This window comes from Schistocerca gregaria, chromosome 4 (assembly GCF_023897955.1).
Source record: "Schistocerca gregaria isolate iqSchGreg1 chromosome 4, iqSchGreg1.2, whole genome shotgun sequence".
Taxonomy (NCBI): Eukaryota; Metazoa; Arthropoda; class Insecta; order Orthoptera; family Acrididae; genus Schistocerca; species Schistocerca gregaria.
The window spans coordinates 506,966,971-506,994,451 of NC_064923.1; the positions used below are offsets into that span (position 1 = coordinate 506,966,971).

Here is a 27,481-nt window from a genome sequence, read left to right on the forward strand (position 1 = left end):
AGTCATCCGGGAGCGAAAACTGCACATAGATATGGCGTTTCATGTTGTGTGTGAGACAAACATTCGCAGACTAGACCGCAAATATTTGTTTCACATACAACTTCAAGAACGTTTTAATTTCTATAATATAAATGCGGCGTAAACTTACGCAGGAGGCAGGCGACCATTATACGCACCCAATCAGTAGTTCTCAGTTCAGGTTGACTGGGTCGCAACGGCAAAAGTCAGACCACTGGCAAGGAATGACTTTAATTGCTGGAGCATACGGGCGCTCCACGCCCTGGTTATTAGCGGATGTATTGCTCATATTATGCATTTCGAAATTTATCCGTAACCAGCTATCTAGGAGCGATTACTGCACTTGGATATGGCTTTTCAAGTTGTGTGTGGAATACATATTTGCAAACTAATCTGCAAATGATTCTTGCACATACAACTAGTCGGCGAATATTTATTTCACATCCAACTTGAAAAACCGTATCAACGTGCAGTAATCAGTCCTGGACGTCTGATGATGGATAAATTCCGAAAGGCATCATATGAGAAACAAAGTTATTCCTTGCCAGATGTTTGACTTTTACCTCTACGCCCAGTCAGCCTGAATGGAGAACTTCTGATTATTATGATAATGGTCGGCTGCCTCCGGCATGGCTTTGTCACATTTATATTACAGAAATTAAAACATTTCGAAAGTCTCGGAATCCCTGAGAAAGATACCTTGCCAGTATCAGTGTCGATAACGGCAAAAATGGTCGCGATTCTCGATTCCCGGAACGGATGAACTGTCTGTATACGTAATTAAATTTATACGGAACCCTCATTGGGCGACTGCTACTCGCACCTGACCAATTTCACTTCTGTTTCGGATTTTTTAATTTACTGTGGAAACATAACATTTTTGGCATATGAAAAAATTGAATACTATGGCTTTAATGTTAAGAATTATATATTTTTAGATCGTTGAATCAAAATGGCGGTATTTTTTTCGTATTAATTTACGCCTAGTATATATTAAAGAAATGTGCTTATCATTTTCTTATCAATGGAATGAATCTAAGCAGAACATAAAGTGGATATGTAACTATCATTCCAGATACGTACAGAAACACAAGAAATGGTAAACAAAGTTCTTTAAAGTTTCATTCATAGATTTTCTGCGACTGGTCTCATCCTCAATTTTAAAAAGACACAAACACATTTAGTTCTGTTCATGCAGAGATACTACACCAATGATAAGTGCAACATTTGGGGAGGAAATAATAAATAGGGTGGAAACTTCAACATTCTTAGGGGGTCCTTATTGATGAGAATTTAAATAAAAAAAACTTATTTTGGAGCTCGTCAAAAAACTTAATTCAGCCACATTTGCGCTTAGAGTTATTGCAAACCTTGTGGAGGGACAAAATAGTAAGTTACCATATTTTGCATATTTTCGTTCAATAATGTCATACGGAACGCTGTTCTGACATAACTCATCTTTAAGAAAGAAAGTCTTCAATGCGCAAAAACGTGCTGTCAGAATAAGACGAGGTGCTCACCAACGATCATCTTTTAGGCATCTGTTTAAGAAGTTGCACATTCTAATCACTACTTCACAGAAAAATTATTTCCTCGTGACGTTTGTTGTAAATAATCCACCACACTTCAAAAGGAACGCTTAGGTACATCATTACAATACCAGAAGGGAAAATGACATTCATTACTCCACGTTAAGGTTGTCTGTAGCACAGAAAGGTCTGCACAATGCTGCAACAAAAATTTTTGATCAGTTACCTAGTGATACGAAATGTCTGGCAGACAGAAAAGTAAAATTTGGTAACAAACTGAGAAAGTTTCTCGTTAACAATTCCCTCTAATGTGTAAACGGTGGTGGATAAGAATTACTAACTCTCACCTGTATATCTTTTTTCTTCTTGTAAAAAAATTATAGAAATGTTCATAATGTAACAGTATGTACAAATTAATTTGCGATGTGAATTTAAAATGATCGTTCCACATCATTACGTCCTATCGTGCAAAATGATCCATGGAACATGTAGCTAAATAATTTACAACTAACAGTAAGTTCCTGTCGAGTTTGGGTGCACTACACATTCTCAAACTTGTCGAATCATTAAAAAAAAAAAAAGGCAAGTTTAGAATCTTTATCGCTCCAGCATAAATTTCTGTAGACGTTTGCAGGCCCTAAGTGAAGCGTTTGCCATCCTATTTAAATATTTACGTCATACTTTTTAGTGTTTTATTACTGTGTATGTTTAATAGATTTATTCTATTGCATTACAGACCGTCTGTGCAATTATTGTAGTTATGAAGACTGGGTTATGCCGAATACGCTGTTACCATTTAGCCACACAGGTAGCAGTGTACGAAATTCCGCTCTAAAAGTGTTGTGCTCTATACGGATTTCTCTGCGCTTGTTCGCAGGGATTTTTCCGGAGAAGCATCCAGAAGCAGATCGAGTACCGGTGCCTACGAGACGGCAAGTGCTTGGTCATCCGGCTGAACCGCAACCGCTGCCAGTACTGCCGCTTCAAGAAATGCCTCGCCGTTGGCATGTCGCGGGACTGTAAGTCGCCCAGCCATCCGGCCATAACTCTCTCTTTGGATCACATTTTCTCTGTTATAAAAATATCAGACACGCAGTATAGTGCAGCGTCTACACTGTCTGACCAAGAGTATTCGGACACACATTAGTTGACATCAGTATAGGGTGTGGCCAACCTTCGCCTTTATGGCGGCTTGAACCCTGTTGGGGACGCTTTCGATCAGGTGTCTGAATGCTCCTGTGCAGGAATGGCAGCTTATCTTTCCCCATTCCTCAAGAGGCGAAACCAGAGAAGGTAGTAAATTGGACGCCGGTGGGGATAGGGGTGGGGGGGGGGGGGCGAGCGAAGTCGACGTTCTAACTCTTTGTATGAGTGTTCCATTGCATTGGATTCAGGTTGAGACTCTGGACAAGCCAGATCGTTTCAGGAACCTTATTGTCCACAGACCACCACCTCACAATGTTTTTTTTTCTTTTATGACAGGGTGCATTATTATGCTGATACAGAGTCGTCGTCTCTGAACCTTTCCTCTACTAGAAACAGTGCACAGTACTATAAAATGTGTTCATATCGTTCTGCACTTAGTGTTTTCTGAAGCGCAGTTAGGTGACTACACTCTAACCACGAAAAGAATCCTCCTTCTTACTTCACTGCTGACACTACACTATGATGACAGATGGCAGTTAGTGATCTCCGAGCATTCGCCAAAACCAAAAATCAGGTTCCCACAGGGTATAGCGTGATTCATCACTCCAAATCACTCGTTTCCATTCAATCAAATGGTTGGTTCAAATAGCTCTGAGCCCTATGGGACTCAACATCTGTGGTCATCAGTCCACTAGAACTTAGAACTAATTAAACCTAACTAACCTAAGGACATCACACACATCCATGCCCCAGGCAGGATTCGAACCTGCTACCGTAGCAGTCGCGTAGTTCCGGACTGAGCGCCTAGATCCACTCAATCACTGTCCAGTGGCGTCACTCGTTACAATGCCTCAAACTTCGCTTAGCACTAACTCTAGAAATATGTGACTTACGAGGATATGGTCTATCATTGTACCCCACTCTTTTTAATTCCCTGTTCAGTCACTGTGCTATCTGGACTGCTGGAACTCCCGAGTGATTCCTTCCGCTGATTCCACGTGATTTCTTGCAACCACCCCTTCACAATGCTTGGTAGTCACTGTCCATAAGTCCATCAGGTCCCCCTGGCCTTGATTTAGCTGTGGTAATTCCTTCTCGTTTCCACACCACAATCACATCACCAGAAATCGACGTGGGCAGCTTTAGATGAATTGAAATGTCGCTGATGGATTTGTTGGTCAGGTTACATCGAATGACTAGTCCAGCTTCGATGTTATTGAACTCTCCTGACTGACAGCTTCTGCTGTTAATGCTGCTCTACAGAAAACGCAATACTTCCTGCTTCCTTTTATACACATGGCTCCGCCTCTTGTGACATCTATTAGTGATCCATTCCGTATTAGGTAGAATTGTACGAATACTTTTGATCAGATAATACATATGATCACCATATATTCAGATAAGCTGAAGGAAACGGAAAATGGTACGCAATTTATCTAAGTTTGCGGAGATGTTCATCATATAAGGGGTGTTACATGATTCCACGCAGAAATGATGTGCATCATCGCCAACAATAGGAGATGTGACCCCCACAGGGAAGCAAACACCCTCTAAATGTCAGCTATGGGTGACAAATCAGGTGACCAGACAGGCTAGTCACGGGTCCATATGTTTCTCAAGGCGGTTGTGGTTTCAACTGCAATGTGAGATAATCCCTTATCCTGCTCGAATGCGCAATTAGGTGTTCAGGGCACGAAGGCAATGACAGATGTTTCCTTTCTTGTCATACGCTAGCGAGTATTCAGACTCCCTACAACAACTGTCTTGTTTTCATAAACACTCTACGCAAAAACACGACGCACCGCGGAGGAATTAGCTGAATGGGACTCAAATCTGTAGATGTGATGTACATGAACAGATATAAAAGTGATTACAGTTTAGTAAAATTGGGTGATTTAGTCAAGAGCAAATTGAGTAAGTCAATAATGTACTGGACCACCTTACTGCATTGATTGACAGTGTTGTTGGATGCCCTCGTAAGGAATATAGTGCCAAATTCTGCCCAGTTGCTGCGTTAGATCGTCAAAATCCCAAGCTGACTGGAGGGCCTTCCCCATAGTGCTCCAGACGTTCACAATTGGAGAGATCTCTGGCGACCTTGCTCGCCAAACAGTAGAAACCCTCGCCGTATTCGGCCGGACTTTATCGTGTTGTCTTGCTGAAATGTAAGCCTAGGACAGCTTATCATAAAGGGCAACAAAACAAGGCATAGAATGTTGTCGCCGTACCGCTGTGGTGTAAGGGCGCCACGGATGACAACCAAAGGGGGTCCTGCTATGAAAGCAAATGGTACCACTGACCATCAGACCTGGTTGTCAGGACATATGATGGGCGACAGTAAGGTTGGTATACCACCGCTGTCTCCAGACACGTCTTCGGCCTGGAATCTCATTGACTGGAGTAGTAGAATTGTCTTAAGTGATGAGTCCCGCTTCGAACTGGGCCCCTATGACCAGCAAAAAGACGTGTCTGAAGACACCGTGGGCAACCTTGGGGTACCAACCTACTGGACTGACAACCGGGAGTGATGGTCTGGGGTGCCATTCCATTTCATAGCAGGACCCCTCTGGTTATCATACGCCTCACCCTTACACCACAGCGGTATGCCGATGCTATTTTACGCACCATAAAGAACGTTTGGAACATTATCGGCAGCGTCTCCCCAACCAGCGCTGAATTTTGATGATCTAACTTTGGCACGATATCCCTTGGGGGGACATCCAATAACCCTATCGATCAATGCCAAGTCGAATAACTTTGATAATTGTAATCACCTTTTTGTAGATATACGTCATATCTACTGATTTCCATCCCATTCGAATAATGCCTTCGTGGTGCTTCTTGTTTTTTCCTTTGAGTTTATAATAGTTCCCCATATTATGATCTCAACAACTGGAGAGGTATGGATCTCGAGAAGTGCTGCTTCCTGTGAGCTTCCATCTGGTCGTCTGCAGACACTTCGATGTCGACCTGACCGTCACAGACAGAATTCAGATTCACCGTTGGACACCACAGAGTGCCACCCAATGTCCCATTGACTCTGGATCTACAAGTCTGTGATGTGTGCCAGTGATAAAAGACGCACGCCAACTTGAGATCTCAACGCAGCTTCCAGTAATCTTTTCCTGACGGTTTAAGGTGACACACCACTTGTAACCTCCACCAGGATTTCAACTGTTGTCGTTCGTCTATTCCTACAATCTCCTCGTATTGCAGTCTTTCTGGAAGCACTCTCACTTTATCTTCATACCACACGTCCTGAGTCCACCTTGTCACTGCTCGTTTTAGTCGTTGCACTACAACCAACTGCCTGTTCTGTTCTTTTGGTATAATCCTCCTATGTGTTCCATGCCAGCGACTCAGCCAGTCCAAAAGACTGCGATAAGCTGTATGTGCACGTTCTCTGGACGTAATGTGTTGTGATCTTGGGTTGATTTGGTGGAAGAGACCAAACAGCGAGGTCATCAGTCTCATTGAGATAAGGAAGGATGGGGAAGGAAGTTGGCCGTGCCTTTTCAAAGGAACCATCCCAGGATTTACCTGAAGCGATTTAGGGAAATCACGGAAAACTTAAAATCAGGATGGCTGGACGCGTGATTGAACCGTCGTCCTCCCGAATGCAAGTCCAGTGTGCTAACCACTGCGCCACCTCGCTCAGTGTGTTGTGATCTCCATCGTAGACACACCCAATAGTCATTGTGTACTCACATCATTTTCATCTGTAGAATTTTTTTTCTGTACTGTTAATAAACTAACAATGTCTTCGTGACATAACACTTTCCATTCCCATCAATATACAGGGTTATTCTAAATGATGGACCCATTTTCAAAATTTCATATTTATTCAAGTACTAATCCAAAATGAACAAGCTTTATACCAATGAAAAGAGGAAGTTTCGAAGATTTTTTGTAATGTTTGATATCAATTTAATAAATTTTATAATTTGTAATTAGTTTTAATAATTGTTTAAAAATTAGAACTGTGATAAAAGTTATAAATGTTCAATGTGGCCACCGTTGGCTGAATGGCAAACATCGATGCTGTAGCCAAACTCGTCCCACACATGTGGAAGCGTATCTTCTGTTGCGGAGTACAATGCAGCAGTTATCCGGTTCCGCAGATCGATCAGAGTAGTTAGGGAACGTAAACAGCTCCCTTCACATAACCCCATAAGAAATAGTTGCAGTGTGCGAGATCAGAAGTGCAGAGTCAGGTCCTTAAGTCCCCTGCGACCAATCCAGCACTGAGGAAAGGAGTCATTCAAACAGCCTCTTACATCACTGTGCCAATGGGGCAGAGCTCCATCCTCTTGGAAAATGAACTCCTGGGGATCTTCCATAACTTTAGGGAACAGTCATTGTTCGAACATGTCCAGGTGATTCCCATTACAGTTCTTTCCACAAAGAAAAATGGTCCATAAACGTTTGTATGTGATACAGCTCAGAACATGTTGATCTTCAGTGAGTCTCTTTCATGTTGCAATGGTGAATGTGGATTTTCCAAACCCCATATGCGAACATTGTGTCTGTTGACTTTTCCACTAAGGTGGAACGTCGCTTCATCGCTAAAAATTACACGCTGTAGAAATGCATCATCCTGCATCTTGGCTAGCACATAAACACAAAATGCGAGACGCTTCTCTTTGTCAGTGGGATTGAGAGTCTGCACAAGTTGTAATCGGTAGGGCTTGTCCAGCAAACGCCGTCTCAGAACTTTCCATGCAGTTGGTTGGGGTATTAAAGGTTCTCGGCTGGCTCTGTTGATAGAGTTACTGGGACTGCACACAAAACTTTCTTAAATCCGTCGGCCATCATCCTCTGGCACATGCGGTAGGCCTGTACTTTTTCCTTTGCACCCACTCTCATTCTGTTTAAATCGCTTAAACGACTAATGCTTTTGCAAGTTGGTGATTGAATACAGAATTTGGTAGGAAATGCACACTGCATTACTGCAATTTGCGATTCACTTTTCGCGAACTCGAGAACGCAGAAAACCTTGTGCCCCACAGTCGCCATCTCACAAATGACAGTGAAACAGAATGACGATCCTATTGCCGAGCGAACTCTACCGGCCACATCTGAAACCAACACCGCCCGCCCGCCGCCGCCCGCCAAAAACTTTGAAACTTCCTCTTTTCATTGATATAAAACTTGTTCATTTTGGATTTGTACTTGAATACATACGAAGTTCTGAAAACGGGTCCATCATTTAGAGTAACCCTGTATATCACTTATTCTGAAAAAAATCTGCAGAAATTAGTTTATCTCACGGCAGTTGATAGAAGCTACATAATAAATAATTTTCTCCCCAGCTCCATCGGCCCGTGCCCGAGGTTGCTAACAAAATGAATGAGGGGTCGCTCGAGCTGTCGACGAGCGTTAAACGGTAAAATTTCTGAAATGAAGTGCCATTTTCGCCCGCAACTGTGAGCGGTATGGTGTCCCATTTATTCTACGACTTATTTCGGCATACAAGCTATTTTCACGTGTTCCTGCAAGTCCACGACGTGCATTTGGCTCAAAATGGTTCAAATGGCTCTGAGCACTATGGGACTTAACTGCTGAGGTCATCAGTCCCCAAAGAACATAGAACTACTTAAACCTAACTAACCTAAGGACATCACACAACACCCAGTCATCACGAGGCAGCGACGTGCAATTGTATGAATATGTCAACAAAAATACATTTCGTACACTTAGAACTTACTGAAATCGCCTAAGGCAGTAGATTATTGTAATCTTTGTGTTTCTTTTCTCTTATGGAGATAGCTGTTTCGAATCTCGACACTGAAAGACTGTCCTGTACCATCTGGCTTATATCCCTTAGAGAACTACTGTCTAGCTAAGCTTGCTGCTACATTTAGTTGCCTTTGCTTCAAGTGTTTCAAATGGCTCTGAGCACTATGGGAAATAACATCTGAGGTCATCAGTCCCCTAGAACTTAGAACTACTTAAACCTAACTAGCCTAAGGACATCACACACATCCATGCCCCAGGCAGGATTCGAACCTGCGACCGTACCGGTCATGCGGTTCCAGACTGAAGCGTCTAGTTGCCTTTCTCCGATCTCACATATCAAGTCAAACTTATTCTCCAATGGAATCTCAAATGCTATTACAAAACTATTCCGTTACCGACCTTTACCTGTTACCTTCCACTATTTGCAAAAGTCTACGGCTCCCATGGGAGAACCTTTACAAATTTACTATCGTACTACCAACTGCAAATGCCCTCGTGAAATCCACAAAGCTCAAATTTCATTCCCTGACTAAATATGATGCGGCAACATACAAACTTGTGGCGCATTATAAAACAATTTTTTTTCTTAGGAAAAGGCACTCAAATGAGGACAAATTAAAAATTTTCGCTATTTAAGCTTACTTATTGAGTGTGCAACACAAGTTGAGGGACAACTTTTGGCAGTTGATTGTTGCTATGTAAAATGTATCGTGGTACAGATGCGCTACTTTACACAAAATATCCGAGATCCTTCAGTACGTCTTGTATCTGCGACTAAAATGGACTAACTGTAAATGACTGCATTCTGGTTTGAAGTAAACTACGTAAAAGAAAAGAACATCAGACAAAAAATTAGCCACCCGCCTTTGGCCTTCAGCCAGGAATCTAATGCATAAGTTTCTACAGCTGTTCCACACCCAGCTGAAGGCAACCGTTGATGGTTAGATCACACAGAGCTTACAAATTGCAGGATGTTATTCCTACGTTACACCCGCTGTTCCAAGTAGTCTTATACATTTTCTATGGGATTAAGGCCGGATGGTATAGCAGGGCAGCCGAAATACACATCTGAGTGTTTATCACACCAGCAATGTACGTGTGCAGCCCTGTGAAAATATACTGCACAACACAGTTAAAGGGCCACTTTTTGAACCCCGCATAAGAATGGGATTTGGCTTAAAGGTGTCCACAACCTTCTTCTGTAATGGTCCGACAATGTCGCTCCCTGCTACGTCGCCCTCGGGCTCAGCGACTCTTCAAACAGCAAGGTGTCGGCACATGCGAAAAAAAGGTCAAGCTCAGAAGTCCATGTGGGCTGTAAGTTGGGTTAATGATGCCACTGAAGTCATTTCACCACTCTTCTACTCACGCCACCGTGGACGTCTTACACGAAGGGGCGGTCGTCATGCCATTTCTTACCCACATTTCAGCCCTTCGTTTGACGCCTCTGTGGCGGAAGTCAGAGCCGCGACGGCGTTGAAATCACGCGGTTTTCTTATCATTGGGTGAGGATAACGTTTCAGACATACCAACAGTCAGAATCGACAAGAAAAGGCCCCAGGAGGCGGCATAAAGGGCATCAACAAAACCACCACTTTGCTCGGGGCGTCGATCCCCACACATTTCCTTGTCGAAAAGAACTGTTCACAGTGGGAGGAGCAACAGGACGACGTTCTTGACAAATAGGTTGCCACTGCTGACATCCTCCGGACGATTCAACCCTTTTCTAAGGGCACCGCAGGTCGGCAACCTCACTGAATGTAATCGTATCCATTTGGAGTGTAGCGTGACTCCAAGTTTTGCTTTGGTACACGGGATGGAACCACTATCGCATACTCAAAACCATTCGACTGAATTTGAACACGATCCGAAGCAGAAAATGGTGTTCATGTTTTTCACCCCTCCTTTATCACGCCCTCGTATGGCGTGTGCACAGGGAATGGACACTGAAACACTCATGAATAAAATGGTAAAGGGCCATCTGGGACCCCCTTGCCCGCCACCTCCCGATTGTCAACACCTGCGAATCTTTGTTGGGCTTTTAAAAATGTCTGTACAGAGACAATAATTTACCGATCCCTATCCGCCGGCCAGAGAGGCAAGCCTTTACACACCCCTCTGATTTCATATGCAGCCAGCAGGCACTAGTGTGGAGGTGGCTGCTTGCCTGCCGGCAGATAGGGATCCGTGGATGAGAAGGTAGTCTCTGTACACAGACAGTTTTAAAGAGCACAACAAAAATGTTGAGGACACTTTGCCGTTTCATTCATTTTCATGTTAATGTCGCATTCCCGCCATGCACACACCACAGGACGGCGCGAAAAATGAGGGATGAAAAAGCATAAAGACGTTTTTCTGCTTCGGATCACGTTCAAATTTAGTCGAATAGTTCTGACGGCCCCTAGTGGTTCCACCCTATGTACGAAAGCACAAATTACTGTCAAGCTACACTCCAAAGGGGTGAGATCACGTTCAGTGGGGTGGCAGTCCCACGATGTCCTTAGAAGAGGGTTAAATCATGAGGGATGTCTGCAGTGATTGGTAATAGGGGGTGTGACGACTTCCCCATCGAGTTACACCACCACAACGGCTTTGCGCAGTACTATGGTGAAATTTGTTGTCAATGTGACATCATTAACCCAACTTACAGCTACACGAACCTCTAAGCTCTGGCCTCTTTTTCGCTTGTTTCGAGAATTTGCTGTTTGAAATGTCGCCGCATAGTTCCACGCTTTTATACTATTACAGCCGAGCGGTTCTAGGCGCTTCAGTCTGGAACCGCGCGACCGCCTCAGTCACAGGTTCGAATCCTGCCTCGGGCATGGATGTGTGTGCTGTTCTTAGGTTGGTGGGTTTAAGTAGTTCTAAGTTCTAGGGGACTGATGACATCAGATGTTGAGTCCCATAGTGCTCAGAGGCGATACCTTTGAGCCAAATTTCAAACTTCTGCGTTTCAATGGGGAACAATTATGATGTCTCAAAAAAGGTGACCCCTCAACTATGTTGCAGTGTTGTTGTCACCTTGGAAGACGCGAGTACGTACAGCAGACAGAAGATATAGAAGAGAGGGTAACGCTTTGTCACCGAGAATGTTGAAATAAACATCCCATTTCATGTTCACGTGAACCCGAATGAGTGATCCCCGGTCTTCAGACGGAAAAACTGCACCTGGCACCCCAGAACCATCTGTGACCAGACCTACATCCTTCGCACACTACAGGCTAAAGGCTCCATTGGGCGGTCGGTGCGCTCTAGGTGTTTCATCATTTGAATAGATGCAAAAATCACGATTCGTCGCAGCACACTTCAGGCCTGTAGTGTCAGCTAGAGTCCACTTTCCGTTGTTTTGCTCAATGAAGAAGGGCGTTTATGCGCCTTTAGCAATGTACCTGACTCCTATTGTCCATCGCTTAGAGTTCCCTTCGCAGTTATCACACCGAGATGGACCTGCATTCACTAACACTTGCAATCCCTGTCAGATATGAATTGACAAGGAGTGACATTCATCTCCAGTTCCTGTCAGTTAACATCTTTCTGGGGCTACTGTTCTTATGCTTGTTACACCGTTCCTTATAAGCACACTGGATAATCAGTGCTATACATCAACGAATCGAGCAATTTCATTCACCGTGTAGTCATGGAAATTTTCAAAAACGACAGCTCCTTCCTGCCACGTCCAACTACAGCTACATCTACACAGATACTCCGCAAGTCACCATACGGTACCCTGTACCACTACTGTTCATTTCCTTTCCTGTTACACTCGCAAATAGAGCGAGGGAAAAACGACTATCTATATGCCTTCGTATGAACCCTAATTTGTCGTATCTTATCCTAGTTGTCCTTACGCAGAATGTATGCTGGCGGCAGTAGAATCGTTCGGCAGTCAGCTTCAAATGCCAGCTTCTCAATAGCGTTTCTAGAAAAGAACGTCACCTTCCCTCCAGGTATTCCCATTTGAGTTCCTGAAGCATCACCGCAATATTTACGTGTTGTTTGAACGTGCCGGTAACAACTCTAGCAACCTGCCTCTGAATTTGCTTCGATGTCTCTCTTCAGTCCGACCCAGTACGGATCCCAGATACTCGAGCAGTACTCAAGAGTAGGTCGCACCAACGTTCTGTATGCAGACTCCTTTACAGGCGAACCACTCGTGGCTAAAATTCTCTCAATAAACCGAATTCGATCATTCGCCTTCCCTCCCGCAGCTCTAACATGCTCTTTCCACCTAATATCGCTCTACAACGTTACGCACAGATATTTAAACGACTTGACTGTGTCAAGCAGCCGGCCGCAGTGGCCGAGCGGTCCTAGGCGCTGCAGTATGGAACCGCGGCACCGCTACGGTCGCAGGTTCCAATCCTGCCTCGGGCATGGATGTGTGTGATGTCCTTAGGTTAGTTAGGTTTAAGTAGTTCTAAGTTCTAGGGGACTGATGACCTCAGAAGTTAAGTCCCATAGTACTCAGGGCCATTTGAACCATTTGTGTCAAGCAGGACACAAGTAATACTGTATCCGAACATTAGAGGTGTGATCTTGCTATTCATCCTCATTAACTCACATTTCTCCACATTTAGAGCTAGCTACCATTCATCATTGTGTGAAACTTTGTCTAGCAAGGGAACCTCCCCATCGCACCCCCCCCCCCCCCCTCAGATTTGGTTATAAGTTGGCACAGTGGATAGGTCTTGAAAAACTGAACACAGATCAATCGACAAAACAAGAAGAAGTTGTGTGCAACTATGAAAAAATAAGCAAAATATACAAACTGAGTAGTCAGTGTGTAAGATAGGCAACATCAAGGACACTGTGAGCTCAGGAGCGCCGTGGTCCCGTGAGCAGCTGCGGAACCAGAGGTCCTTGGTTCAAGTCTTCCCGCGAGTGAAAAGTTTACTTTCTTTATTTTCGCAAAGTTATGATCTGTCCGTTCGATCATTGACGTCTCTGTTCACTGTAATAAGTTTAGTGTCTGTGTTTTGCGACCGCACCGCAAAACCGTGCGATTAGTAGACGAAAGGACGTGCCTCTCCAATGGGAACCGAAAACATTTAATCGCAAGGTCATAGGTCAACCGATTCCCCACAGGAAAACACGTCTGATATATTCTATACGACACTGGTGACGGCATGTGCGTCACATGACAGGAATATGTTGTCGATCCACCTAACTTGTACACTTGGCGAATGGGTAAAAAGATTGTTCTACCTTGCCGATTTAGGTTTTCTTGTGGATGTGATAATCACTCCCAAAAAAGTGATCGCATCGGACGGACGGATGGACAGATAACAATTGTCTGAAAATAAATAATTTAACTTTTCACTAAAGGGAAGACTTGAACCAAGGACCTCTCGTACCGCAGCTGCTTACGCTAACCACTGGACCACGGCGCTCCTGAGCTCACATTGTTCTTGATGTTGCCTATCTTGCACATGGACTACTCAGTTTGTATATTTTGCTTATTTTTTTCATAGTTCCACACAACTTCTTCCTGTTTTCTCGATTGATCTGTGTTCAGTTTTTCAAGGCCTATCCACTGTGCCAACTTATAACTAAATCTGAGGAGGGTGCGATCGGGAGGTTCCCTTGTAAGTAGTCTTGTGTCTTCCTACAGTCGCTCAACTTTGACACCTTACCGTACACCAGGGCGTCATCAGCAAACAAACACACTTTGCTACCTATCCTGTCCGCCAAATCATTTGTGTATCTAGAGAACAGCAGTGGTCTCATCACACTTCCCTGGGGCACTCTTGACGATGTCGTTGTCTCTGATGAACACACGCCGTCGAGAACAACATACTGGGTTCTATTATTTAAGAAGTTGTCTAGCCACTCACATATCGGCGAACTTACTCCATATGCTGGTACCTTCGTTAACAGCTCGCAGTAGCGCACCGTGTCAAATGCTTTCCGGAAACTTAGAAACAGGGACTCTGCCTGCTGCCCTTCATCTATAGTTCGCAGAGTATAATGTGAGGACAGGACAAGGTGAGTTTCGCACGACCGATGCTTTCTAGAACCATGATCATTCGTGGACATAAGATTCACAGACTCAAGAAAGTTTATTATATTCGAACTGAGAATTCTGCAGCAAAAAGAAGTTAGTGATATTGATCTGTAATTCTGCGGTCCCGTTCTTTTACCCTTCTTATGTACTGGAGTCACGTGCACCTTTTTCCAGTCGCTTGGGACATTGCACTGGGCGAGAGATTCACGATAAATGCAAGCTAAGTAAGGGGCCAATGCTGTACAGTACTCTTTGTAAAATCGAACTGGTATTCCATCCGGACTTGGTGATTTATTTACTTTCAAATCTTTCTGTTGTTTCTCCACACATTTCACTGATTCGCAAAACCGATAGTCAGGTACATATCAGTACCATGACTTAAGTCACCGGTGGAGGCCAAGACGACTGCCTGGTAGCAGTTTCACTCCATCTACAGCACTCCAAGGCGACCATTGGGTTCGTTAAAGGAGACCGCTGGTATCTTGTACTGTGAACTTATTACGACCAGCGAAATTCAAATGTGCGTGCGAGGACCGGTGGTCGGTCAACCGTTGTCCTAACTATCTGAAAATGATGAAATGATAAGTTTTGAAACGTCCCCTTAGAAAAATTGTACAAGACTGTGCTCAAACTGACACACAATAGTTTTTAGCGCAACGCAATCTGACTTTCAGTAATCCCTACAAGAGAATGGCCCTGACTAACATTAACCTATACGTTTCACAAATCACTTACCTCACAAAAATCTTCGTTACTCAAGCTACTGCAATACAGCGAGCGCCACTACTGCCAGCTAAATAAAAGATTCAAACTACTGAAGGCACTAACTACTGATAGGCATAGTTAGCAAATGAAAGATTTTAATAGAGAACAAACAATTTATTTACCTCACTAGTCATAATATATATAGCAGTTCATGACACCAATTCTTACAAATTTCAAAACTCCGCCATCTCTCTCCCCACGTCCATCACTGCTGGCGGCTCACCTCCAACTGCGCAACGCTACGCGCTGTTAGCATCCAGCTGCCGCTGCCCGACACTACAATGGCAGACAACAATGCAAACTAGCCACAGACTGCACGCAGCACAGCCAGTGATTTTCTTACAGAGCGCTACGTGGCGTTGGCGTTACCAATAAAAAAATCTAAACAGCCTACTTACAGTTTGACATCACATATCTGCCATCAATGAGAGCCACGCTTCCTTTTCTTTCATTTGCACAACATAAATGTAAAAACATAGTGAATAATTCACGATTACTTGTACAGCTTATTACGGCCGCTTTCATTATCTAACCACTTTCGTGGTGAATAAGTGTCATACATCAAAAGTGCATCAAAATCGTCTGAAGCTCCACAAGCAAAATTATCTAGCATCGCGCGTCGAGATGAAGCAAATGGCGAAAAAATTGAAAAATTACACACGACTTTATCACATCTAATTTCACGACTGTGGCAAACACGTGTGCACAAATGTTACACAACTGCAGCACTTCGCTGGACTGATCGCAGACCTCCGTACGATATAGATATGTGTCTTGAAAAAAGGAGTGGGAGTCTACTGCAGTAATTTACTGGTTTATAACATCCCAACAAGGAACCTAAAAATGAATTACAGCTTTGAGATACAAACTAACAGCTGCAGAGTAAATAATAGAAAGACCACACGGCATACGATAAAATTCTGAGAACTATGAGTTTCTTTAACTTTAGAAATTCGTGCTGCAGAAACTCAGATTAATTAATAACTGAAGAGCAGGAAGCGTTAATTCCATAGTCATCTGTCAGCAATACAGGGTGTTCCGAAACCATTCGTTCACTAATACAGAACGTAGTGATACTAAAACAAACACATTCAGTTGTCGTACATATAGTCCTTGAGGGCAATTTCTGGTGCTAGGGACGATTTACATAGAAGGTAGTTTAGCTGCTAATGCAGGAGTGGCACTGACAGGTACTGCGACCATTGGCCTGTATGCGCGCAATTCGCAATTCGTCGTCGGATCATTGACTGTCATGTCCGTTCGAAGATTCCTGGCATGCCCGCAATGGTGCCAGCAGCCAAGGCAATTCTAGCGACGAGGTCTTCTTCTTATCCACAACGATTGCATACACCAGCTGCTTCTTACGCTCTAAGAGGAAGAAACCTAAACACGTGAGCTCATGTGACCTGCGCGGCCAGGCCAGAGGGTGACCGCGGCCGATCCATAGATTCCCGAAGGTGGCTCTCAGGTGATTCGTCACAGCAATGCTGAAACTGGCTGGCACCCCATCGTGTAGGAAGTGCATCGTCTAGCACTTGGCAATGTTCCACGAAGATGCGTTATCTCCGCCAGTTGTGGCGGAATGGAAGAATGTGATGTTCAGTCAACTTATCAGAGAGATGCGGGCCTACACATGAACACGGAATCGTTGTCGAGTACCTCTTGAATTGACTTATGCACAAACATACAAACTGTGGATACTAAATGTCAGTACACATCCCCAATGAGCGAGACCATCATAACAGCTTACGTCAGCATCACAAACATAACGTTCCCCAACATTACAAGTTGACTTCAGAGATCATATGTTCCTTATCGAAATATATTTAATTTCAACAAATGGTTTGGGAACACCCTGTGTAATGTGAACTACGTTAAGGATCCGAAAGAAAAATTTCACTAAGAAAGGGGAAAACTTTCAACCGGCAGAAGACATTGTTCATATACCAGCTGCTCTTGAATAATAATGTACACCACTGTCTTGTTTTTTTACACAGTATATAGCTTGGTACCCATTCTTTCGTGTGTGAAAAGCGAGAACACTGATAATGAAGCGATTGTAATAGTGGTAATATAAAACTTAGAAAATAATATCGCATTGCGTGAAAAGTCAGTATTTCAAAATTAGGGAAAGACAAGTGAGACAAAATGAGTCGAAAATTATATACGTAATAATTTCATATTAAATTAAATTACTGTGGATGTTACAAACAGAACCATCCCCTAATTACGTAATCATGATAATTACTTTTTCATACGACAGTAGCATTAATTGCTTTCTCTGTAGTTTGTTACATCCATCTCTCGAGGCCGGAATCATGTTAAAATAAAGCTACATTTTTTAAAAAAAGGACTCCCCCCTTCCCGAATGCATTGCAAGCGGGCGTCGGCCTCGAACCCTGTAAGTAACGTGTGCAAACCTCTGTTACGTTACGAAAAGGTGTGGTTTTCCTTCTGTACAATGTACATCATTTCACGTTTCATGAAATTACGTTAAACATCTTAAAATTTTCTTATAAAGAGACCAAAGACATGCAACTAATGTCTGACGGAGAGCGGCGTGAGGGGTGGTGGAGGATGGAGAAGGGGGCGCAAACGATTTGATGCTTGTGTGGAAACTTGTTCTCGAATTGGCCCTGGCCACAGTGGTAGTTTACTGTGCGTTACGAACATTGTTGTTAACAAAGTGACTTCTTTAGTCACAGGATTTTATTCTCCCGCTTTAGTTCAGAGCGTCTCTCAAGAAGTTCACTGACATCTTCTTCTTTGGTTTATGACGTGACAGTAAATGAACGATATAGTTATTAGTTTTCTATAACTGTGAAAAGTTTTCACATTTGCACATAAACTTCAAATAATGTAATATGCTTGGGGCTTTATTATATAGTTTACATGTAACCCTTTTCGTTTGAGATTCTAGGATTATGACAGCAGCAAAGATAATACTACTAACGTTTAGAAAACAGATGCAATAAAATAAAATTATTCAAGGTAGTGGCAGTTAGTGATTACTTTTACAACAGTACATGATTTGGTGTGCTTATTAATATACTGTCCGACTCAAATTGCTCATCATATATATAATACTACAATGCTGGACAAACGTTAGTACATCTGTAAAGAGGACGTCGATTGTGATCCAGTGACGGCATATGCCACTTGGGGAATAGATAACCAACAGACAGCGTAGTGGCATAGCTGTCAGAGCGCCAGCAGTGTCTACCATTCAATAGGGAATGCTCACAGCCAGAAGGCCCAGAATGGTGCAAACGTGTTAAGCAAGCAGGCAACCAAGTCATGGAGATGCACTCGTGTTTCCTACAGCCAACTGAGCAGATTTGAAAGGGGTCAAATTGTGACCTTCCGAGTGGCGGGATGGTCCTTTCGGAGAACTGCCACACAAGTTGGGCGTGTTGCGTCTGTCGTGCAACGATGCTGATATCAGTGGCCACGCGAACTTTCTCACACCCGTAAACAAGATTCTGGACGCCCACATAGCACAGACACCCGCCAAGATCGTCGTGTTGTAAAAGCAGCAGTGACCGATCGCTCAGCTACAGCAGCACAGACAAGAGGGCTTGTGAGACTAGACGGGTCAACATGAATAGTTGCGAACCAGCTGTTCTGACACTGACAATATTGAGTGTTTATGGAAAAAAGTTCAAGGCAATCGTAAAACGCGTTTTAGACAGGTACGTGCCGAGTAAAACTGTGAGGTACGGGAAAACAACAAAGTTAGGAAACTACTGCGAAAGCAAAGAGAGCTTCACTCCAAGTTTAAACGCAGCCAAAACCTCTCAGACAAACAGAAGCTAAACGATGTCAAAGTTAGCGTAAGGAGGGCTATGCGTGAAGCGTTCAGTGAATACGAGAGCAAAATTCTATGTACCGACTTGACAGAAAATCCTAGGAAGTTCTGGTCTTACGTTAAATCAGTAAGTGGCTCGAAACAGTATATCCAGACACTCTGGGATGATGATGGCTTTGAAACAGAGGATGACACGCGTAAATATGAAATAGTAAACACCTGTTTCCAAAGCAGAGGAAGACCGCACTGCAGTTCCTTCTCTAAATCCTTGCGATTCATTGGGAGAGTCCTTAGAAAATGTACTCCATCAACAAAGGAGGTGGCTTACAAAACACTCGTTCGACCTATACTTGAGTATTGCTCATCAGAGTGGGATCCGTACCAGATCGGATTGACGGAGGAGATAGAGAAGATCCAAAGCAGAGCGGCGCGTTTCGTCACAGGGTTATTTGGTAAGCGTGATAGCGTTACGGAGATGTTTAGCAAACTCAAGTGGCAGACTCTGCAAGAGAGGCGCTCTGCATCGCGGTGTATCTTGCTCGCCAGGTTTCGAGAGGGTGCGTTTCTGGATGAGGTATCGAATATATTGCTTCCCCCTACTTATACCTCCCGAGGAAATCACGAATGTAAAATTAGAGAGATTCGAGCGCGCACGGAGGCTTTCAGACAGTCGTCCTTCCCGCGAACCATACGCGACTGGAACAGAAAAGGGAGGTAATGACAGTGGCACGTAAAGTGTCCTCCGCCACACACCGTTGGGTGGCTTGCGGAGTATAAATGTAGATGTAGATGTAGATTAACAGCGAGATTGCGGGCAAGCATCCCTCTAGTCCGTCTTCCGTTCACGGCGCAGCATCGACGTGAACGGCTATACTATTGTCGTCAGAGGATCAGTTGGAAATGGAGAAACATATACCGCCTGCACGGAAGCGAAGATTGTTTGCGCGTACGACGTAGACCTGGTGGGCGCTGCCTCGCAGAGAGCATTAGTTCAAGGCACATTGGCCCCACCTAAGATCATATGGGCTGGGATGCGATAAGCTGTCGTTCACCTTTGGTGTTTCTGGAGGGAACACTAATCAGTGCTCGGTACTTGCAGAAAGTTGTTAGACCCGCTCTTTCGTCGTTCTTGCACCAGGAGGATGATGTGCTTCTTCACAGGGTAATGCTCGTCCACACACACTGCCTGTGAAACTCAACGTATTCTGCAAGACGTGCAACAACTTCCCTAGCCAGCACGACCTCCGGACTTATCTCCAATCAAGCACGTCTGGGATACGATTGGACGAAAAGTGACTCAGTCCCTGGCACATTGTTTACTATAGCTGTGAAGCGCACGACGTCTGCTTTGCGTAGAACAGCTTCCTTCATAATTGTGAAATTGAGATACTATGCTGATGTGAGCTAGGTTGCGACAGCAATTCCAGCAAGGCTCTCAACACTGTATGCGTATGCTGACGAGCCCGAAACAAACACTAACACGGCTTCAGTTCGGTTTGTCGAGCTTTTTAATTCAGTCTACTAATACATTTACATGGAATTTCGAAGCGTGTTTTGAAGTGTTAGCTCAATGCAAATAATTTTCCTTTAATCAACAGATTTTAATGCTTTACTGTATTCACGAAAAAAAATGTAGGAAAGAAGTCAGATGATTGTGAAGAAAGCCATACTTCCGGAAGCCAGCTAAGTCACACATTTGCCGGCTAAACGTTATTAAAAATAAGCCAGCACTCCGTCTTCAGGCCACGAGTGGCCTACCGGGACCGTCCGACCACCATGTCATCCTCGGTGGAGGATGCGGATAGGGTCAGCACACCGCTCTCCCGGTTGCTACGATGGTATTCTTGACCGAAGCCGCTACTTTTCGGACGAGGAGCTCCTCAATTGGCATCACGAGGCTGAGTGCACCCCGAAAAATGGCAACAGCGCATGGCGGCCTGGATGGTCACCCAACCAAGTGCCTACCACGCCTGACAGCGCTTAACTTCGGTGATCTCACGGGAACCGGTGTAAGCACTGCGGCAAGGCCGTTGCCCAAAAATACGCGTCATCTTTAAGAAACCTGATTTGGTAACACAGGTTGAGAACAATAACTTTATTATAACCTCATGATTGCGATTTTGGGATCTGCTGCATTGTTGAATGAGTGGAATTCTCTTATGGGGGCAAAGCACTCAATGTAATGGTATAGAAAGGCACACTCTTTATTAGCGCCTTTCTTGCCTTTGGCCCTCATGACAACAACAAAACATATCTCCATCAGTTTTCATGTTGGGTGTCTCAAAATTAGAAATCCATAGCACACTAAAAACTTATCAAGCTTACCTTTCTTTCGTCTTCCTGTTTTTGTTCCATCATTATTTGAAACTTCAAACCCTGGCCTGCCTATCTGAATACTACAAGTATAATAGTTAATCAGAGTTTTCAACAAAAATCACAGAGTGGTTCTGCATGACTCCGGTCCCCTATTAGAAAACATTGCTACATTCAAGTCTACTTTCTACAAGAAATGACGGTCTCTCATTTTACTCATAATTCCAATTGGTAACACAAGTTAAGAACAATAACATTGTTATAACCTCATGATTTCGATTTTGGGCTCTACTGCATTGTTGAATGAGTGGAGTTCCCTTATGGGGGCAAAGCACCCAATCCCCCCCCCCCCATATTAAAACATGCATTTCTCACCGCTCTCTACCCCTTCCTCATCCTTTACTGGGAAATTTGTTAAAACTTGAACATACATGTTTGCATAATAGTATGTAATTATTATGTAGGGAAAAAATACCGATTTTAAGAGCTATTGCGTATTCCTTTCTGCTACTCCTCCAACCTCTGCATATGCCGAGCAACCGTGACAGAGTTTGTCCCCTGCATCTGTACTATTCGCACACTTTTGCTGTAGGGAGGTATGCGGGGAACGAAAGCTCACCATGAGCTCGCAGCGCTTTGGCTGCTAGGACGAGCTCCACTTCCTCCCACAGCAGCCTGCTGGCAGCTTGTAAAAGAAACTAATGAGCAATAGTGACACCGAATTTGATGGCGATCGCTAGAAGGACTACATAACGTTAAACTCTCTTCACTCATTTTTGTAAATTCTATTGACAATCACTAGGTACAACACAACACAAAACAGCACCGGCTCCAGGGATTTTGCCGCCCCGCGCGAACATGTCAAGCGCCCCCTCCCCCCCCCCCCTTCCCCTTTTTCGACATAGTCAACTTTTCCCACAATATATTTCATACATGACGCCTTATTTTCACGTATCACACTGATTCGCCTCTTTGTTGTGAATATGTCTTTTAAGATCAAAGCAGCAAGTCAGTGATACGTATACAGTGCAATACATTTTAAGCTATTTTTGTTGGAGGAAACGTTTCTTTCGTAAAGAAACGTTTCTGTACCATAAATAATTTTCAATTTGGCTTTAATGGATTTTTAATTTTGCTGTGTGTGGAATTGTACAGTGGCGTTTATTTTTCGGCAGGGTGGCCGCACAGCACAACACGCTTTCTCTTGTCCCGACACTTTTTTTTACTAGGACTGAAGAGGGCGTACACTACTGCTACCTAGCGGGAACCATGTATTATAAAACTCGAGTGTTGTTCACGCACATATACCAGATAACATAATAGTTACGATTTGTTCAAATCGGATGAGTCTTTTTCATACACCCTGTATATATCTAAAAATCAAGTAGTTTCAAAATTTAGGTACTTACTTTCTTAAATACGAATTTTTAGTACTTCAGGCATTAAATTTGGGTTTTTAGGTGGTTTTAAAAGGTTAATTACAAGTGACATTATAAATTTATGTTCAAATAAATAATTACTTTTTATTTAAATTTATTGAAGCTCTGTCTCTCTCTTCCCGCCAGTTTCCATCCATCACCGACAATTAATTTTATTTTGGTAATGCTGAAATACGATTGTTTATTTTATTTGATGATTTAATCATTTGTCTTTTAAGCATATACAATGCACTATCGGGAGTTTGTTGGCGTGCTTAGCTCTGTGGTAACATATTTGCCTACCATGCAGCTGGCCCGGGTTTGATTCTTTGGCCTGGTGGGAGATTTTCTCCGCTTGTGGACTGGGTGTTGTGTCATCATCATCATCATCATCATCATCTCATTATAATCGTCGCGCAAGCCGCCCAGTGTGGCGTCACCTGAAATAAGGCTTACAACCCGGTGACCGAACGTCCCCGGCCAACAATGCTACATGATCATTTCTTTATTGTTTCCGGGAGGTTTTTTTTGCGAGTAGTAGTTTCATAATATGACTCAGCCTTCTATATACAGTTTATTGCATTGAATTCATCTTGAGGACCATTTTTAATCCAGTTAAATGATTTCTTCCAGCCAGCCGGAGTGGCCGAGCGGTTCTAGGCGCTACAGTCTGGAACCGTGCGACCGCTACAGTCGTAGGTTCAAATCCTGCCTCGGGCATTGATGTGTGTGATGTCATTAGGTTAGTTAGGTTTAAGTAGTTCTGAGTTCTAGGGGACTGATGACCTGAGAAGTTTAGTCCCATACTGCTCAGAGCATTTTTTTTTTTTTTTTATGGTCAATCAGTAGCTTATTCCTCACGAACAACTCTGAAATCTTTTCATTTGTGACTTCAGCATACAGCCTAAGACCATTTCTATTTCCACCTTTAATCAATACACTGTGTCATCTACAAATAGGACTGGTGTGGAGTGTCGAGCATGTAGATGGAAATGTAAAGTTATCTGTCAAATGTAGTACCTTAAGTCATTTTTGTTGGAGGAAACGTTTCTTTCGTAAATCGGAGCACACTGTTTCTGTACCATAAATAATTTTCAATCTGGCTTTAATGGATTTTTTAATTTTGCTGTGTGTGGAATTGTATAGTGAGTGGCGTTTTTTTTTTTTTTCCTGCCGGTGTGGCCGAGCGGTTCTATGCGCTACAGTCTGGAACCGTGCGACCGCTACAGTCGCAGGTTCAAATCCTGCCTCGGGCATGGATGTGTGTGATGTCCTTAGGTTAGTTAGGTTTAAGTAGTTCTAAGTTCTAGGGGACTGATGACCACAGCAGTTAAGTCCCATAGTGCTCTGAGCCGCTTGAACCATTTTTTTGAGGTTTTAGTAATGAGCGGTTGAGATAACAGACTGCGCAGACGCACGTAAGAGTGACTAACCTGTATCGGCTGTGATGGTGACGACTGTAAGGCCTGTCGTGCTGTGCAGCGGTGCGGTATGGGCGCGTGCCGAAGAGGTCGCGCGAGCGCAGCGGCGAGGAGGCGGCGGCGACGCGCGTCGGCACGTCGGACGCTGAGCAGTCGGACGCGGAGAGCCGGCAGCTGGCCGTCTACGACGTCATCCTCACCGTGTCGCAGGCCTACCATGCCAACTGCGGCTACACCGAGGAGCAGACGCGCGCGCTCGTGCGGAAGCCGCTCGCCACGCAGCCGCACCTCGCAGCCGCCGCCGAGGTAAGACGCACTGGCGAGCGCCACTCCGTGTGAGGCATCTCTTCTTTGCTTTCACTGCTGGTCATTAGTGCTGTAACAATGGGTTGTTGTCGCTGTGGTCTTCAGCCCAAAAACTGGTTCCATACAGCTTTCCATGCTTCTCTATCCTGAGCAAGCCTTTTCATCTCCAAGTAACTACTGCAACTTACATCCTTCTGAATCTACTCGCTGTATTCATCTCTTGATCTCCCTCTACAACTTTTACCTCCCCCCCCCCCCCACAATATCCCCTCCAATAAGAAATTGATGATCCCTTGACGTCTCACAATGTGTCCTATCAATCGAACCCCTCTCTTGAACAATTTGCGCAACAATATTTTTGTCTCCCCAATTCTGTTCAGTCCATCGTCATTAGTTACGTGACTACCCATCTAATTTTCAGCATTCTTCTGTAGCACCACATTTCAAAAGCTTCTGTTCTCTCCCTGTCTAAACTGTTTATCGTCCATATTTCACTTCCATACATGCCTACACTTCAGGCCAATACTTTCAGAAAAGACTTCCTAAAACTGAAGTCTATTTTCGCTTTTAACAAATTTCTCTCCGTTGGAAACGCTCTTCTTACCACTGCCAATCTACACTAATGGCCTTAAAAATTGCTGCACCACGAGGATTATTCGAAATTTAACCGACAGGAAGAAGATGCTGTGATACGCAAATGGTTAGCTTTTCAGAGCATTCACACAAGCTTGGGGCCGGTAGCGACACCTACAACGTGATGACATGAGGAAAGTTTCCAACCGATCTCTCGTACACTAACAGCAGTTGACCGGCGTTGCCTAGTGAAACGTTGTTGTGATGCCTCGTGTAAGGAGAAATGCGTACCATCACGTTTTTAACTTTCATAAAGGTCGGCTTGTAGCCTATCGCGATTGCGGTTTATCGTATCGCGACATTCCTGCTCGCGTTGGTCGAGATCCAATGACTGTTAGCAGAATATGGAATCGGTGGGTTCAGTAGGGTAACATGGAACGTAGTGCTGGATCCCAACAGCCTCGTATCACTAACAGTCGAGATGACAGGCATCTTATCCGCATGGCTGTAACGGATAGTGCAGCCACGTCTCGATCCCTGAGTCAACAGATGGGGACGTTTGCAAGACAACAACCATCTGCATGAACAGTTCGACGACGTTTGCAGCAGCATGGACTATAAGCTCGGAGACCGTGGCTGCGGTTACCCTTGACGCTGCATCACAGACAGGAGCGCCTGCAATGGTGTACTGGACGACGAACCTGGGTGCACGATTGGCAAAACGTAATTTTTTTCGGATGAATCCAGGTTCTGTTTACAGCATCATGATGGTCGCATCCTGTTTGCCGACATCGCGGTGAACGCACATTGGAAGCGTGTATTCGTCATCACCATACTGGCGTATCACCCGGCATGATGGTGTGGGGTGCCACTGGTTACACGTCTCTGTCACCTCTTGTTCGCATTGACGGCACTTTGAACAGTGGACGATACATTTCAGAAGTGTTACGACCAGTGGCTCTACCCTTCATTCGATCCCTCCGAAACCCTACATTTCAGCAGGATAATGCACGACCTGTTAGCACCTTTCTGGATACAGAAAATGTTCGACTGCTGCCCTGGCCAGCACATTCTCCAGATCTCTCACCAATTGAAAACGTCTGGTCAATGGTGGCCGAGCAACTGGCTCGTCACAGTACGCCAGTCACTGCTCTTGATGAACTGTGGTATCGTATTGAAGCTGCATGGGCAGCTGTACCTGTACACGCCATCCAAGCTCTGTTTGACTCAATGCCTAGGCGTATCAAGGCCGTTAATTCGGCCAGAGGTGGTTGTTCTGGGTACTGATTTGTCAGGATCTATGCACCCAAATTGCGTGAAAATGTAATCACATGTCAGTTCTAGTATAATGTATTTGTCCAATGAATAGCCGTTTATCATCTGCATTTCTTCTTGGTGTAGCAATTTTAATGGCCAGTAGTGTACATTTTATAGCCTCTCTACATCGCCCATCGGCAGTTATTTTTCTGTCCAAATACCAAAACTTATCTACTGCTTCAATTGCCTCGTTTCCTAATCTAATTCCCTGGGCATCACCTGATTTAATTCACCTGCATTCCATTTTCTTTGTCTTCCTTTTGTTGATGTTCTTCTTATATCCCCCTTTCAAGACCCTCTCCATTTCATTCAACTGCTCTTCCAAGTCTTTTGTTGTCTCTGACAGAATTACAATGTCATCAGCAAACCTCAAAGTTTTTATTTCCTCTTCCTGACCTTTAATTCCTACTCCAAATTTTCCTTTTGTTCACTTTAATGCTAGCTCAGTGTACAGTTTGAGTAACATAGGGAATAAGCTGAAATCCTGTCTCACTCCTTTCTCAACCATTCCTTCCCTTTCTTGCCCCTCGACTCTTATAGCTGCCGACTGGCCTCTGTACAAGTTGTACAGAGCCTTTTGCTCCCTGTATTTTATCCCTGCCACGTCCAGTCAACATTCTCAAGATCTTTCACTAAGTCTACAAATGCCATAAACGTAGGTTTGCCTTTCCTTAACCTATCTTCTAATATTACCTCGCTTGTTCCTATACTTCTCCGAAATTCAAACTGATATTTTTCGACGTCGCCCTCTACCGTTTTTCCATTCTTCTGTGAAGAATCCGTGTTAGTATTCTGCAACCATGGCCTATTAAACTGATAGTTTGATAGTTTTCACATTTGTTGGCAACGGTTTCCTTTGCAATTTGAATTATTGAATTCTTCTTGAAGTCTAAGTTTAGTTCGCCTGTCTCATACAACTTGCGCACCAGGTGCAAGAGTTTCGTCCTGTCTGGTTCTCCCAATGCTATCATAAGTTCTGACGGAATGTTATTTGCTCCTGGGGGCTTTTTCGACTTACGTCTTTCAGTGCTCTGTCAAATTGTTCTCGCAGTATCGTATGTCCCACCTCATCTTCATCTACATCTTCTTTCGTGACAGTGCCTTCACGTTCATCACCCTTGTAT

At 44.0% G+C, this 27,481-nt stretch overlaps 1 protein-coding gene across 1 annotated transcript in view; it reads left to right on the forward strand.

The window, feature by feature from the left end:
• The window catches only part of LOC126267787 (ecdysone-induced protein 78C), a 659,877-nt gene that overhangs the window by 578,225 nt on the left and 54,171 nt on the right, over positions 1-27,481 (forward strand). The window contains exons 3-4 of the mRNA XM_049973091.1: positions 2,425-2,566; positions 24,223-24,467. Of these exons, the coding sequence (XP_049829048.1) occupies positions 2,425-2,566; positions 24,223-24,467 (387 nt within the window). The remainder of the gene's footprint in view (positions 1-2,424; positions 2,567-24,222; positions 24,468-27,481) is intronic.